The 14,495-nt window shown below is 41.3% G+C and overlaps 1 protein-coding gene across 10 annotated transcripts in view; it reads right to left on the bottom strand.

Moving 5' to 3' along the window:
• Window positions 1-14,495, bottom strand: part of ABLIM3 (actin binding LIM protein family member 3) — a 111,112-nt gene that overhangs the window by 61,011 nt on the left and 35,606 nt on the right. For all 10 annotated transcript variants that reach the window (XM_037801349.1, XM_037801351.1, XM_037801352.1 and 7 more), the window contains exons 3-4: window positions 8,316-8,453; window positions 1,376-1,559 (exon numbers count right to left, since the gene is read on the bottom strand). In XM_037801349.1, coding sequence (XP_037657277.1) covers window positions 1,376-1,559; window positions 8,316-8,453 — 322 coding nt within the window. The remainder of the gene's footprint in view (window positions 1-1,375; window positions 1,560-8,315; window positions 8,454-14,495) is intronic.

Here is a 14,495-nt window from a genome sequence, read left to right as displayed (position 1 = left end):
ATCATTCAGCTGCTTGTGCTCATGCCACTTGGGATGCCTGTGACATTAGCACTGGACAGGAGTTGGGGAGCTGTGCTCTCACTGGGGCCCAGACACGAACTCATATTAAAAGGACATGGCGTGAGCTTGGGAACTCACCTCTTCTCCCTGGAGCTTGACAAAACCTCACTTTCTACCATTAGGACCCCTAACTGTGCTAACATACTGGTCTGGGATTCCAGTATCCAGTACCTAGGGTTTTTTTTTTTTTTTTTTAAATTACAGAACTTGTGGGTTTACAGAAAAATCATGCATAAAATACAGGATTCCCATATACCACCCCCCCCCCATTATTAACATCTTACATTGGTGTGGAACATTTTAAAAGATGGATGAATGAATGAATTCCACTGGGTGATTATATTTCCTTACACACAGGGTCATCACAGTCTCATTCAGATACTCTAATTGGTTAGTTACTCTTAACTGGCAACCAGGTGGTTATCTCAATTGGGGAGAGTAATTAATATATAAATCCTTTCCCAATTAAAAATACATACATACTCTAATTATGCTTTACCCATGACTTACTTAATCAGAACTGTCCATTAAATTTAATGTATTTGTGGGCAGGGCTGAAGTTTTCTTCATTTTTTCATCTCCTTAATGTGGTGCCTGACATACAGTGGTCCCTCAAGGTATGTTTACTAAACTAACAAATGAATGGGATGCCCGAGGGGTGTCAGCAAGGTCTCCATCACTGGAGATATCCTGAGAGAGGCTAGATGATTATCATAGCAATAATGAAAAGAATAATAAAAGCAGACACATTTATTACCAGTCACTGAGCTAAGGTGTTTGCATACATCATCTCATTTATTTTCATGACAACCTAATGAGATTGGAATGGTTTTGATCCCCATTTAACAGATGAGGAAGGTGAGGCTTATAAAGCAGGGGTCATTTGCTAAGGTCACCTGCCAGCATGAGATGGCCTTGGGGTGATGGAGGAAGGCTATATACAAATATCCCTGTGCTGTGTATGGGTGAGGATGCAGGAGTCTGGGCCAGACCTGTGACTTCTAGACTGAATTTTGAAAGACCAGGGCCTCTGAGGGCCTCTTGACCAGAAACGGGAGGTTGAGTGCGGGCTCAGATTCTTACCCTGCTTTCATCACAGGACAAACTAGTGTTCTACATTAGCTCACATCTGATAAAGATGCAGCTGCTAAAAGGTTTGAAATCCACTGGCCATGGCCTGTCAGATCCTTCCACCCTTGAGATTTTAGGAATCCCAGTGTCTAATGTAAAGCCCTGTAACCCCAGAGTTACTTGGGAAGAGGCCAGGTCTTTCCCCTCCCCGTGGAGGGACCCGGCCCCGCCACCCCCAGCTCACCTGCACAGACTGCACACGAAGCACTTGGGGTGGTAGGTGCGGCCCAGGGCGGAGATGACTTCGCCTGTGATGAAATCCCGGCAGCTGTCACAGCGCGTGCCATAGAGCTGCTGGTAGTCCTGGGTGCAGATGTACTCCTGGTTCTTGAAGAAGAAGCCTGACTGGGCCAAGCCACAGCCACACACTTGGGGAAACAAGGAGCAAAGGGCAGGTTGAGTCCAGGGAGGGCCTGCGAGCACAAAGGCCTTGTGGGTGTACCACGAGTGGCCAGAGCAAAAGACACATCAGACCTCACTGCCCTTTGGGGGAGCATTCCTCCAAGGATGGGCATCAGATGCATCTGGGAACTTGTAAAGATGCAGATGCCTGGAGGTATCTCTGGGGGCAGGGCCCAGGCATCTGCGTTTTAACCCACTCCCCAGCTGATTCTGCTGCACCCTGAGAATCACAGACGATGTACAGTCCTCTCAGTCCATGGATGAAAAGTTTAAGGCCATGTGGCTCATGCAACGATATACAGCTGGTAGTATCATAAATACGATAGAAGAATCATTCAGTTAAAAATTTCCTGGGCACTTCCTATGTGCATGACTCTGTTAGGTACAAAGAAGTATGGGGTCCACACCCTCCAAATTCCAAACTATAGACAACTAAGGATGGCAATGGGATGGATGATTTGAAGTTTACACTCTGTCCTTACCATACCATAAAGGGCAGGTCTGTTCCCAGCCAAGATGCACAATCCCCTACCTGCGAGGGGTTAAAAATGAATGTGAAGAGAAGTACATAAAGAAAAGTGCCATATATAGTGGGCGACAGGCTGCAGGGGTGGTGCAGGCAGCAAGTGTGAGTGTGGAAGAAGGAACGAACACTGTCACTGGGAAGGATCATGGGAGGCGTCTTGGAGGAGGTGGTATCTGAGTTGAACTTTGAAGGAACAGAATGAGCTAAAGCACAGAGAGAGGAGGATGCAAATCATATTTGTGTGAAGGTGGGGCTAGGGTGGGGGTGGTGTTTGTAGGAAGTAACATAGGAAAATATTGTTCAGGCCAGTTGGAGGAGATTCTGAGTCTAGCTTAAGACATTTAGGTTTTGGGGGACACTGAGAAGGCATGGATGGTGATTTTCCCTAGTTTAAAAATGTTTGTTTTTTATTTTGAAAAATTTCAAACATCTATAAAAGCAGAAAGATAATAATGAATCCCCATTGTCCAGATGCAAAAATTATCAACTACATTGATATCTTTTGAAGAGAGAGGCAACATGGTTTTACAAGGTATTTTATAAGGTCTCTTGTGATATCCTTGCAGACAATATGAGGAAATGTGGGACAGATGAGAGATGAGCAGGTGTTATAAGTGTTTGGACAACTGAATCATGTGGGATCCCCCCTTTACTCTGAAGGACTCAAAAATGTGGGAAATAAGATTTCCGTTGGAGAGATGAGTTATGAAATCCACATATAATGGGCAGAGCAGAAAGAGGCAAAGTTTCTTCCAAGGGACTAGATGGCTCTCAGGGTCCCCAGAGCTGCAATGACTTGCTAGTGTACTGACCCAGCTACAGCAAGGATGGGTTGGCCAGGAAGGAGGGTGGTCAGCAATCAAAGGAAGGGAGCTGGGGAGTCCCTTTAAATCCTATGACCAGCTCCCCTCGTTCTGAGTCTGCAAGAGACTGTGGGATAGTTTGACTTTCCATGTAGATTGCCTCTGGGAGAGAAGGAGTGGTCAGGTCAACACAAACTAGTCCAACAGAGGTCTGGCTCTTGTTGGGTACATTAATAAACAGGCGGTCTGGTTTTACACATTGGTTTCTTGAGGTATTGGTTAGCATGAGTCAGCATTTTTCTCAAGGGGATCCAACAGGATGGAGTTTCCAAGCCTGCAAGCCTGAGGACTGAGCCTGGACTGGGCTGATATCACCCAGTACAGACTACCTCACCTCGCCTTTTCCAGGGAAAGCTGTTTTACAAAAGTAGTCAGGTTTAACATAGAAGGGACTTCCAGATGAACACCAAAGATATTTTGCAAATATCTGTTCTCCTCTGCGTTCCATGGGCAGGCTTAAAGGCCAGGCTTGGTGAGGAGGAGGGTGGCTCCAGAGGTCACAGCCCGAGGGGAAACAGCACAGGACAGTGGGAGCCACAGTGGTCTGGGAGTCAGATGCCTGAGCTCTGGGATCACCACTGCCTCTGTCTCTCAGGATGACAATGAACTCAGACCACTTTTCTTCGGGGCCTCTGATCACATATACGTGAAATACAGAGGTTGCACCAGAAACAACTAAACTGACATCTTATGAGTCTATGAGAAGGAAAGCCTCCTCTGGGGCTTACTATGAGCCTAACATTTAAAACCCAGTGTGAGGTAGAGCTGGAGGCCCCTGGGGACCACCCTGTGGAGAGGCAGGGTGCATGGGTGAGGGGATGGTGGTGGTGGGAGGTGAGGAAGGTGTCATTGGCCATCAGGCATCATGAAAATTCATCACATCAAGCAATGCCTGGTCTTGAGGGCGGGTGAGGCCAGAGCACACACTGTTCTGGGGTGTGCAGGTGGCCGATCAATTGACTTCACAGCTGTGGAATTAGTTAGGTCAGGGCCTAGCACCTCTTTGGAAACAGCTCCTGTTTTTTCCCTTCTTTTCTCTTCTTCGTTTCTCCTGCCAACTCCACCCCCAGAGCCATCTCTCCCAATGGAGAAAACTGGGAGGCCATAAGAAAATTTGGAACAATCAGTTCCTCCATTTCCCCCAAGGGGCTGCAGGAGGAAGTTTTTGGTAGAAAGGACGGACAGACGTAATGGCTGATAAGAATCTCAGGGGGTTCCTGAAGTACAGTGGAGAACATGAGGATGGAAAGCAAGGTTGACCAGCATGACAGATGTATTAGGGGCTGAGCACAGCCAGGAGCACAAATAACAGGAAAAATGACAGAGGGGTTTGCAGTATGGAACTGACAGGCAGTTAATACACCTGGGGTAGTCATTACTCTGTGAATCAAAAAACAGAGCATATCTCTGGTGGACATTCTTATGCACTACATAGATAATACCTCTTAGGTTTTAATGTATTGGAATAGCTAGAAGTAAATACCTGAAACTACCAAACTCCAACCCAGCAGCCTGGACTCCTGAAGATGATTATATAATAATGTAGATTACAAGGGGTGACAGTGTGATTGTGAAGACCTTGTGGATCACACCCCCTTTATCTAGTGTATGGATGAGTAGAAAAATGGGGATAAAAACTAAAGGACAAATGGGGTGGGATGGGGGGATGATTTGGGTGTTCTTTTTTCACTTTTATTTTTTATTCTTGTTCTGGTTCTTTCTGATGTAAGGAAAATGTTCAGAGATAGATTGTGGTGATGAACACCTAACTATGTTATCATACTGTGGACAGTGGATTGTATACCATGGATGATTGTATGGTGTGTGAATGTATTCCAATAAAACTGAATTTAATTAAAAAAAAACCAAACAGAGCATATGGTTTGACAACAGGACAGAATATGAAAAATTAGAACTGCTTTGAGAAAATCCAAAATGCATAGACACTGTGAAAGTAATGCCTAGAAGGAGGCCTAATACACAGCTGAAGCATGTTCCAGTGGGGAATGTACTGCTTTGTGGGTCATTGGACTTTGTCCCTGTTCCTATTCTGCCACTCTGGTGTTGTGTGACTTTGGAAAAGTTACTTCACCTCTCTGGGGTTTAGCAGCTTCATTGTAAAATGAGGGGGCTCGGTGGTAACTGAGAACACATCCAGATTTGAGAGTCCAGGATTCTGTCATTCAATTCTGTAGATTTTAAACTTTTTAGGTGAGACTGAATTTGCTGCAACTTCAAAGCCAAAGAGTTGAGGAACCTCTGAGGGTGATCTAATTCGTTATTTAAAGTGTTTTAATTGTGAAATATATCATACATACAGAAAAGTATATAAAATATATATGAACAATTTAAGGATACCATACTCTCCCACTTGCCTACCACACTGCTCATGAAATAAAACATCGCCAAAACCTTAGAAACCTACTCCCCAATGGCACCCCCTTTCCCTACTGTCCTGAATTGTGTGTTACTCATTCCCTTGCTTTTCTTTATACTTTTACCATCTATGCATGTATCTGCATACAAGACATTATTTAGTTTTTGAACATTAAATTGGTGGAATTATACTGGATTTTTTCTTTTGTGTTAACTTCTTTCTCTCAGTATTAAGTTTCTGAGATTCACCCATATTGATGCATGTAACTGCAGTTCATTCATTTTCCCTGCTATGCAGTATTCCATTATCTGAAGATATCGTAATTGGTATATTTCACTGCTAAAGGACATTTGAGCTGCTTGTATCATTTTGCTTTTCTGGAAACACTACAAAGGACATTCTTGTGTGGGTGAGGGGATGCCTCCCTGTTTTCCAGAGTTTTCTCCATTTACATTTTCACCAGCAGTTTCCACTGATCAGCAATACCTGGTAACATCTGATTTATATTTTGTCAACATGGTGAGTAAGAAATGCTGTCTTATTGTGGTTTTAAAGGTCATTTCCCTGATTATTAATGAAATTCAGAATATTTTCATATGTTTATGGGCCATTTTTATTTCCTCTTTTGTAAAATGCCTGCTGATGTCTTTTGTCCGTTTTCTTTTTTTTTTTAGATTTGTAGAAGTTCCTTATATATCTAGAAATTAATCCATTTTCTATTTGTCATTACAAATATTTTCTCCAAGTTTAGGGCTTATCTTTTCACTCCCTTTGTGGTATTTTTTGATGAACTGAAGTTCTCAGTTTTAATGTAGTTAAATTTATCAGTCTTTTCCTTTATTTGAACTTTCTGTGTCATGTTTAAGAAATTCTTCTCTGCCCTGAAATGCTGAAAAGATATCTCCTACATTGTCTTCTAAAGTTTTATGTGTGGCCTTTCATATTGATCCACCCTGAACTGACTTATCTCAGCACCACTTATTAAGCAATCCGATCTTTCCTTACCTATCTGCAAAAAACCAAGTTTCCATATATGTGAGGGTCTGTTTCTGGCCCTATATTCAGACCCATTGGTCAGTTTACTTACCCTTAAGCTAAGATCACACTGTATTGATAGCTTATAGTAATATGTCAGTATTTGATCTGACAGGATCTGTTTTGTTGTTCTTTAGGAGTGCTTTGATTATTCCCTGCCCTTTGTGAAGAATATAAATTTTACTTGATTTCTTCAACTTTTATGGAAAATCTTATGGAATTCATTAGGATTGCCTTGAATCTATAGTTCAGCTAGGGAAGAACTGTCATCTTTTGATAGTCAGTCTTCCAGTCTTCCTATCAAAGAATATAGTATATCTTTCCATTTATTTAGGTCTTCTTTAATGGCTTATATGAAAATTTTCCTATTTTTATCATATGGGCTTATACAACTTTATAAGACTTATTCCTAAATTAAAAAATTTTTTTCTTGTTAGTGTAAATGGTATCTTGCTTTAAGTTCTAATTTCTAATTGTTAATGGTATATAGACATATGCTTTCTTTTTTACATTTATTCTGTTCTAGTAACCTTGAAAAACTCTCTTATTGTTTTGGGTATTAGTATTTCAAAGTGTATTTCTAAAATATTAGGACCCATTAACAAAACGAACCACAGCAGCCTCAAAAGCATTAACAGAATGCCTATTAAGGCACTATCTAGTCAGTGCGTTCACATTTCCCCAATTATCCCCTCCTTTTTGATCCCCCCTTCTTCAGTGATTGGTTTGTTTGAATCAGGATCTATCAAGGTCCACACACTGAATTTGGTTGATAGGACTCTTAGGTTCTCTTTTAATATCTAGGTTCTCCCTCCCTCTTATTTTCTCCTCAATTTATTTATGGAAGAAATCGAGTTGTTTGTCCTCTAAAATTTCTGACATTCTCATTGTACTCCCATGGTGCCAATTACCATGCTCCCCTCTATTTGCATTTCCTATGTACTGGTAGTTATTCATATCTAGAGGCTTGAATTGAGATTCAGGTCTGACTTTTAGGCAATGAAACTTCATTGATAGTGTTATGTACTTTGATGATGGTGGTAGCTGGGACTAGACATAGCCCATTTGTGACCAGTTATTTCATTAGGGGTTTGAAAATGAAGATATTCTAACTCTACCATTCTTTATTTATTAGGCAGAATGTTTTTGAGATAGAAACTCTCCCTCAACAACTCTTTGGTTACATTTAAGCACAGTTTGTACAAGAGAGGCAGGCTAAATGTTTGATACTTTACCTGCATTTACTTGTTTCAGCATAATTAGATCATTGGCATCATTTAAAAGTGACCAATTTTTTTTCTTTTCTGAATATTATTTTTTACTAATTCTCTTATTAATTTGCTAAATTATTTGTAGATTCTTTTGTGTTTTCTCTGCAATCATATTATCTTAAAAAAAATGTACAGGCTTATTTCTTTCTTTCCAGACCACGCCAATGGGGAACTGAGGTTCTAGAAGTAAGTGCCCTTTTCTTGCTCCTAATCTTAAAATGAATCCTTTCAACAGTTTACCATTAGAAATTTCGGTTTGTATTTTTTGGAGACACCTTTATCAGTTATTAAAGTTTTCTTCACTTCCTCTGTCATTCTTAGAGCCATGCTGAATTTTAATCAAGACAACTTTCTCTTTCATTTGCTCTCAAATTGATTTATAAGCGTAAGTCTGGAGCCTTCTCAGATTGTCTTTTTTCCCTCTGGGTCCACACCTACCACTCTGAGATTACCCCCCTGCCCCACTGCAATGGTTCCTTCTTTCCCTCACTCCAGCCTCCCTCTTCACTCCACACTGCTTCCATCTTAAGAAGGGGCTCATGGAAAGTCTCCCTAGGCCTTTAGAGGTGTCCTTCCTGCCCCCGAGGCAAGTCCTGGGGTGAGAGCACGGCCAGGAGTTCAAGAAAGTAGCTTGGAAATGGGGCCCCTACCTTGACAGGTGAAGCATCTGATGTGGAAGTGGTTGTTGTGGACACGGACCACTTCCCCTTTGCAGATGTCTCCACATCGGTAGCACTGGATGGCGTTGCTGCTGCCCCGGGGATTGTAAGGGTTCTGCTGGTAAGGAACTGCGGAAAGAAACAAAGAGATCACCATCCAGAAGGCCCTGAGCCTTTAAAAAGGCTGCCACAGGACTTTACCATAATCTTAACTGGAAGAAAAAGCAGAAAGGGTGGAAAAGATTAGCAAAGTATTATCAATACATCATCAGGTAAATATGCCAATCTAAGAGAGCATTAAAAGGTGAGTGGCGTTAAGGTGTGAGTCCATCAACCTCCTTAATTAGGTAGAAACATATGAGTGGGCATAACCTTTCCTTGTAATAATAGAGGCCAAATTCATGAATGAAGAAAAGTAAAAGAGGAAATAGAGTAGAAACGGTACCCTACTTATTCAAAGCAAAACAATCCAGAAAGCACTTCTTGGGTGATCTTTGGATCAAAATACGGCCCCACACTTTGCAAATGGAATTTAGGTCTTGCAATGGACTCAGGGGTCTCAAAGAGATGGGTGGCTGGCCTGCTACAATTGGCCTTTGAATTGAGCAAATTATGTCCCTTCACTAGGTCTCAGTTTTCATGTTATAAAATGGGGGTGGTCAATGGGAGCACAAAATTTCTATAAAATGCTGCTTTGAACAGCATTTTCCATAAGGTTGAGAAAAAATCAAAATTATATACTTAAGAAAAAGGAGCTAGTGGAGATTATGACGGGGCTGTAGTCACTGGGGGTGGGATGGAGCAGTTAGCATCTGACCATGCCTAAGAGTGCTGTCAGCCTATTGAGTCTGTTAGTCCCTTGCTAAAATCCTCTCATGGCTACTCTTTTCTAGATCTATTTTCCCTGGGATATACTTTGATTGGTAGTTCTAAAATCTAATCATCTGGCATTTGATAACAGTAGGCACTAGTCTAGAAAACAAAATCTCAGGAATGGAAGGGATATTAGCAACTGCCTGGTCCAACTTCATTGTGGATAAGCTGTTGAGACAACAGTGGCAGACAGGAACCAAATCTTCTCTCTTGTAGGCAGACCAGAGTGGCCCTGGGGAAAAAATTATTCAATTCCTCAATTCTCACTCAAAGTTAAAGCAATCATCCAAAGACTTCTCCCACCCTGTTAGGGTAAGACTCACTCTTGTCCTGGATTTAGAGAGGATCCCCTGGTTGGAGGGAAATTTGTATTTATCATTTGTGCATGTAGACTTATTGGTCAAACTCTGAATAAGTGTATTGTAAGTTATCTTGGACTCAGAGAAACCTTGAACTTAGAAGGGAGTTAGAGATCAACTAGTTCTGGGGTTCTTGACCTACTGTGATAGTTGTTTTCTCTTCTCAATGAAATTCAAATATCTTCTTCCAGTCACATGAAAGATTTCACATGGTGACTTGTTTGCCAATGTAATGTGAATGGAAAACTGTGTTTCATTTCCATTTGGGAGCCTGAAGAGCCAATATGTGATTGTTTTTCCCCTACCCCAGTAATCAGTGATGTCCCAGATGGTGTGCAGGATCCATTAGCCTGGATCTCTGAGTGACAAGTAAGAGAGCAGAGCTCCCAGCTAACTCAAGATGAACCTGCAGACAAGCAATAAAAAATGCTGGTGTCATAAACCTCTTAGGTTTATTGTTACTGCAGCATAACATAGACTCTCCTGACTGATAGGACTGGGATCTGATAATTCTCTCTAATTAAACACAAAATTTGGTGTGTACGTGCATTATCCTATAGCTTTCTTCATATTCACAAAGAGGTCTATGCTCTCCACAAGTGATCTTATCCTTCTCCTTTTAAAGATGAGGAACAGGAAAGCAGGCCTTTCGATTATCTCCTACTTTCAGGTATCCAGACTCACAAGTGCACTGTGGGGCAAAGAGCTGGTTGCTTAGTCCTGAAACTGTTGCTCCTGAAAACTTTGCTGCCTGGGGCAGGAGAGAAATATCCTTCCTACAACCTTTATCTTACGGAGTTCAGGTCCTTATTCAACTCTTTTTTTTTTTTTCTGTCTTAAATTTCAAACAAAACTTGAGTTAGCTAATTAATGAAATCATTAAATAACTGCATCAGTGAGAAAATACAAGTAAAGCATTTCCAAAAGTGCATTAAATTCTCATAGATGTTCACTGGTACCACGACTATCACATCATCCCCACAACTCGGAGCTGTGGAATGTCATCAAACATTCTCTTCTTTTTCTGATTCCTGCTCAATATCCTTAGGAAAATATTTCACTTTCCCCTCCTCCCAATTTTTTAGAAAAAGATAGGCCCTGTTTATATGAGCAGTGTGGTGATCTACCACTGCCAAGGGAAACAAAAGCTGAGTCTGAAAATAAGTAGGAACGGATATTATAATCATCACTATCAATGGTGAGAGTTCTTGAAAGATCCTGAGAGTCCCTCCAGAATCACTGCACAAATTTTTATCTACCTCTCTTAATTAAACCCACCTTGTTCCTCAAGAACCAAATTCTAGGATCGATTTGATTTTTTCCCCTATTTGATATTTCTGGGAAAATGGATTTGTGAGCATGGTCCTCAGTCAAAATTCAGTCTTTGAACAAACCAGATAAAAAAAGCATAAGATCTGAGTTAAGGAATGAATTGGGAATAGGCTCTCTGGAGCAGAAGCGGTGAAAGGGCCCCCAGGCCCTGACTTGGCTGCTTCCCTTCAGGATGCAGATGCTGCACTGGTGATGCTGAGGGTGGCCGGGGCTCCAGAAACCCCGATGTTTGTAAATAGCCCCATGAGCAGAAATGCATGTATTGCTGGTACGAGGTCTTCCAGATGCAAGCCATGATCACAAAAGGACAGTGGTGGAGCAAGGTTTAAACTCTCAGACATGGCAAGACGTTTCCTTATTCAGGCAGTCAATAGGAACTCAGGTTCAAGGGAAGCTATGCTGAATTGTCCTCCATCTGCTCCTGCCCTGGGCGCCACCTCAATACGATTTTATATCCTTGGCTAATTAAATCAGGAACTTTATCGAACCTTATTCTGTGAGTGTGTACGGGGCAGGGGTATCATCTTTTCCTACTAATCTACAACCCACCTGAAACACTAAAATTTTATTGTCAATTTTCTGCTCATTGTTATATCCATTAATTTTTATCTCAAAAAGTACTGAAGTGAGAATCTCTTATGTTGCTCAGATGCAGCCAATCTCTCTGCCAACTTGGCTGGTGAACTCACTACCTTCCTGCCTATGTGGAACCTGACTCCCAGGGGTGTCATTCTCCTTGGCAAGCAGAATATGACTCCCAGGGATGAGCCTGGACCCGGCATCATGGGATTGAGAAAATCTTCTTGACCAAAAGTGAGAAGAGAAATGAAACAAAGTTTCAGTGGCTGAGAGATTTCAAATGGAGTTGAGAGGTCATTCTGGAGGGTATTCTTATGCATTATAAAAATATCCCTTTTCCGTTTCTAGGGTATTAGAATAGCTAGAAGGAAATACCTGAAACTGTTGAACTGCAACCCAGTAGACTGGATTCTTGAAGACAATTGTATAACTAAATAGCTTATACAGTGTGAACTTGTAATTGTGAAAAACTTGTGGCTCACACTCCCTTTATCCAGTGTATGGACAGATGACTAGAAAAATGGGGATAAAAAGTAAATGAATAATAGGGGGGATGGAGGTCAGGGGATGTTTTGGGTGATCTTTTTTACTTTTATTTTTATTATTTTTTTTTGAATAATGAAAATTTTCAAAAACTGATTGTGGTGATGAATGCTCAACTATATGATGATACCTATGAACAATTGGATGATTATATGGTATGTGAATATATCTCAATAAAATTGCATTTAAAAAAAGTACTGAAGTTCAGTCACACAATTTATCACATTTGTCTTATGGGCAAATGTCTTTTAAATTCCAAATGGACTTACACATAAATTTGTGAACTGCCTCATCTGTCCTTGAGAGCAACATTTGAAAGCAGCCATAAGCCTCAAAGGACATTAGTTCTGCTCATTTGTGAAATAATCCACAATGTTACAAAGTGTGGACATATGGGTCATGCGATATGTTTCTAAAACGCTTGCAAAGGAACCCCTGGCTTCTGTTTAATGTTATTTGGCAAGTACAGGGGACCCATGAGTTTAAGCAGTGCTGGTCAATAGAACTTTCTGAGATGACAGAAAAGTTCCATATCTAGGCTGTCCAATATAATAGTCATTAGCCATGTATGGCTATTGGGAACTTGATATATGGTGAGTGCAACTGAGGAACTGAATTTTTAATTGTAATGAATATGAATTTAAATTTAAATAGCCATATGTGGCTAGTGGCTACCAAACTGAATAGTGCAGACTTATAGTTTCAAAAATGGAACACCAGGCATTAAAAGAAATTAAACCTAGTTGACTCCAATCACATAAAAATAACTTGTACAAATTAGTTCACGAATACGACTTCAGGCTTAAATTATTCCTTTTACTCCTGAAGGGTTTTAAGGTCGTATTTTAAAAAACAATTTGCAACAGGAACCAACTACACACACATCCACCCACTCCAAATTTGTTGCAGAAACTAAAGATTCACAATAGTGGAATAAAAACTGATTTTTAAAAAATCATAATTTTTCAGGCACTGCTAGACTGAACCATGCTAATCTTTCCAAGAATAAAAGCAAGAAAATCAATTAACAGTGGCCGTCATCATAATTTTGAGAAACAGAAAATCAGCTGGTCAATTGTTTTGAAATTAAAAATTAAGGGTCTGAGACATTAAGCCCTCTTTTATACACATATCAAATCTTCAGAGTTCAATGAGAAAATTCTGCAACTTAATTTGTAAAGAGAGCTTCCCAAATCCTACAAAGGTAATTTAAAATTCTTGGAGCAAAACAGCATTTTGGAAGGGGAGGGGTGACCTGCGTACTGTGTGAGTTGAACATAGCATGAAACTAATTCAGCATCCAGTCCTCCCACCGTGCTTTCCCCCTTCACTCTGCCCTTCTTCTGTGTGTTCTCTGTAAACCTGGGTTCCAATTCCCTCTCTGCTGTTACCTAGTTTTATCATCTTGGGCAAGTCATCTAATGTCTCTGGCCTCAATTCCCTCCTTACCACGGAGGGCAGACAAAATGATTTATAAAATTCCCTCCGATTAAAAAATGGTTCTGTCTTTGGATATCCACTTCTGTGCTTCTTTCTGTCCTTCAACACTGTTCTCTCCGTTAACTGCTCCCACCACTAAACTGGACTGTGTTTTATGTTATCAGATTTATTAGTCTCTTTTAAGAGCAGATAATGGCCTGCCTCTCTCATAAACAACATGACTTAAGTTATGTTCTCTTTACTGATATGGTACCTGCACAGTTTTTTTCTCCTCCCTTGAGGGTCACTTGACCTTGTAGATAAAAAAGAAAAAACACTTCCGCATTATAATACAGTTGTCTTTAAAGTAGTCTTTCAATGGTAGGAACACCTATGCTCTGCTGGGGTATAATTAAATGAGCGACAAAACTGACTTAGAGATAGCATAACAACTGTGACTAATTGGCTGTAAGTGTAATAAAAACAGTGGAGCTTCTGGTTGAAAGGTGAAACTTCAACTGGTTTAGCAAGGAGCTTGCAATAGCCTGGAGATCAGGAAATCCGACACACACACACACACACAAACACACACACACACACACACACACTCCTTCCACACTTCCCAGCTAACACAGGGTCGCACTTCAGCTTCCTCACGGCTTCATTAGAGACAAAGTACTCTGAGTGTGTTCACAGGTATTCACTAAATGCGGAGGAGCAGATCACTGTGGTTGAGGCATCTCACAGGTAGAGAACAGAAGCTGCCTGGAAGGGTGACCAGTGGGGTCCATATGTGAGGGAATCTGGCAGCTCACAACAGGGGCCCTGGGTTTGATTTCAGAGTCGAATGAGGGTCCAGGACACTGATCCTGTTTCCTGTGGTGGGATCCCAGTGTCAAGGGATCCCTGCCTTGGAGGGGGTGAGACCGGGGCGGCACAGTGGGGGAGCCTGGGCTCTGGAGTCGGGTGGCCTGGGATTGGATCCCAGCACTGCTACTCGCTGCTTGTGTGACCTTGAACAAGTCGTGCAACCCCCCAGGCCTCAGTTTCCCCATCTCTAGAGTAG

This window comes from Choloepus didactylus, chromosome 13 (genome assembly GCF_015220235.1).
Source record: "Choloepus didactylus isolate mChoDid1 chromosome 13, mChoDid1.pri, whole genome shotgun sequence".
In the NCBI taxonomy this organism is placed as follows: domain Eukaryota; kingdom Metazoa; phylum Chordata; class Mammalia; order Pilosa; family Megalonychidae; genus Choloepus; species Choloepus didactylus.
This window is presented reverse-complemented; position numbering and strand designations above follow the sequence as displayed.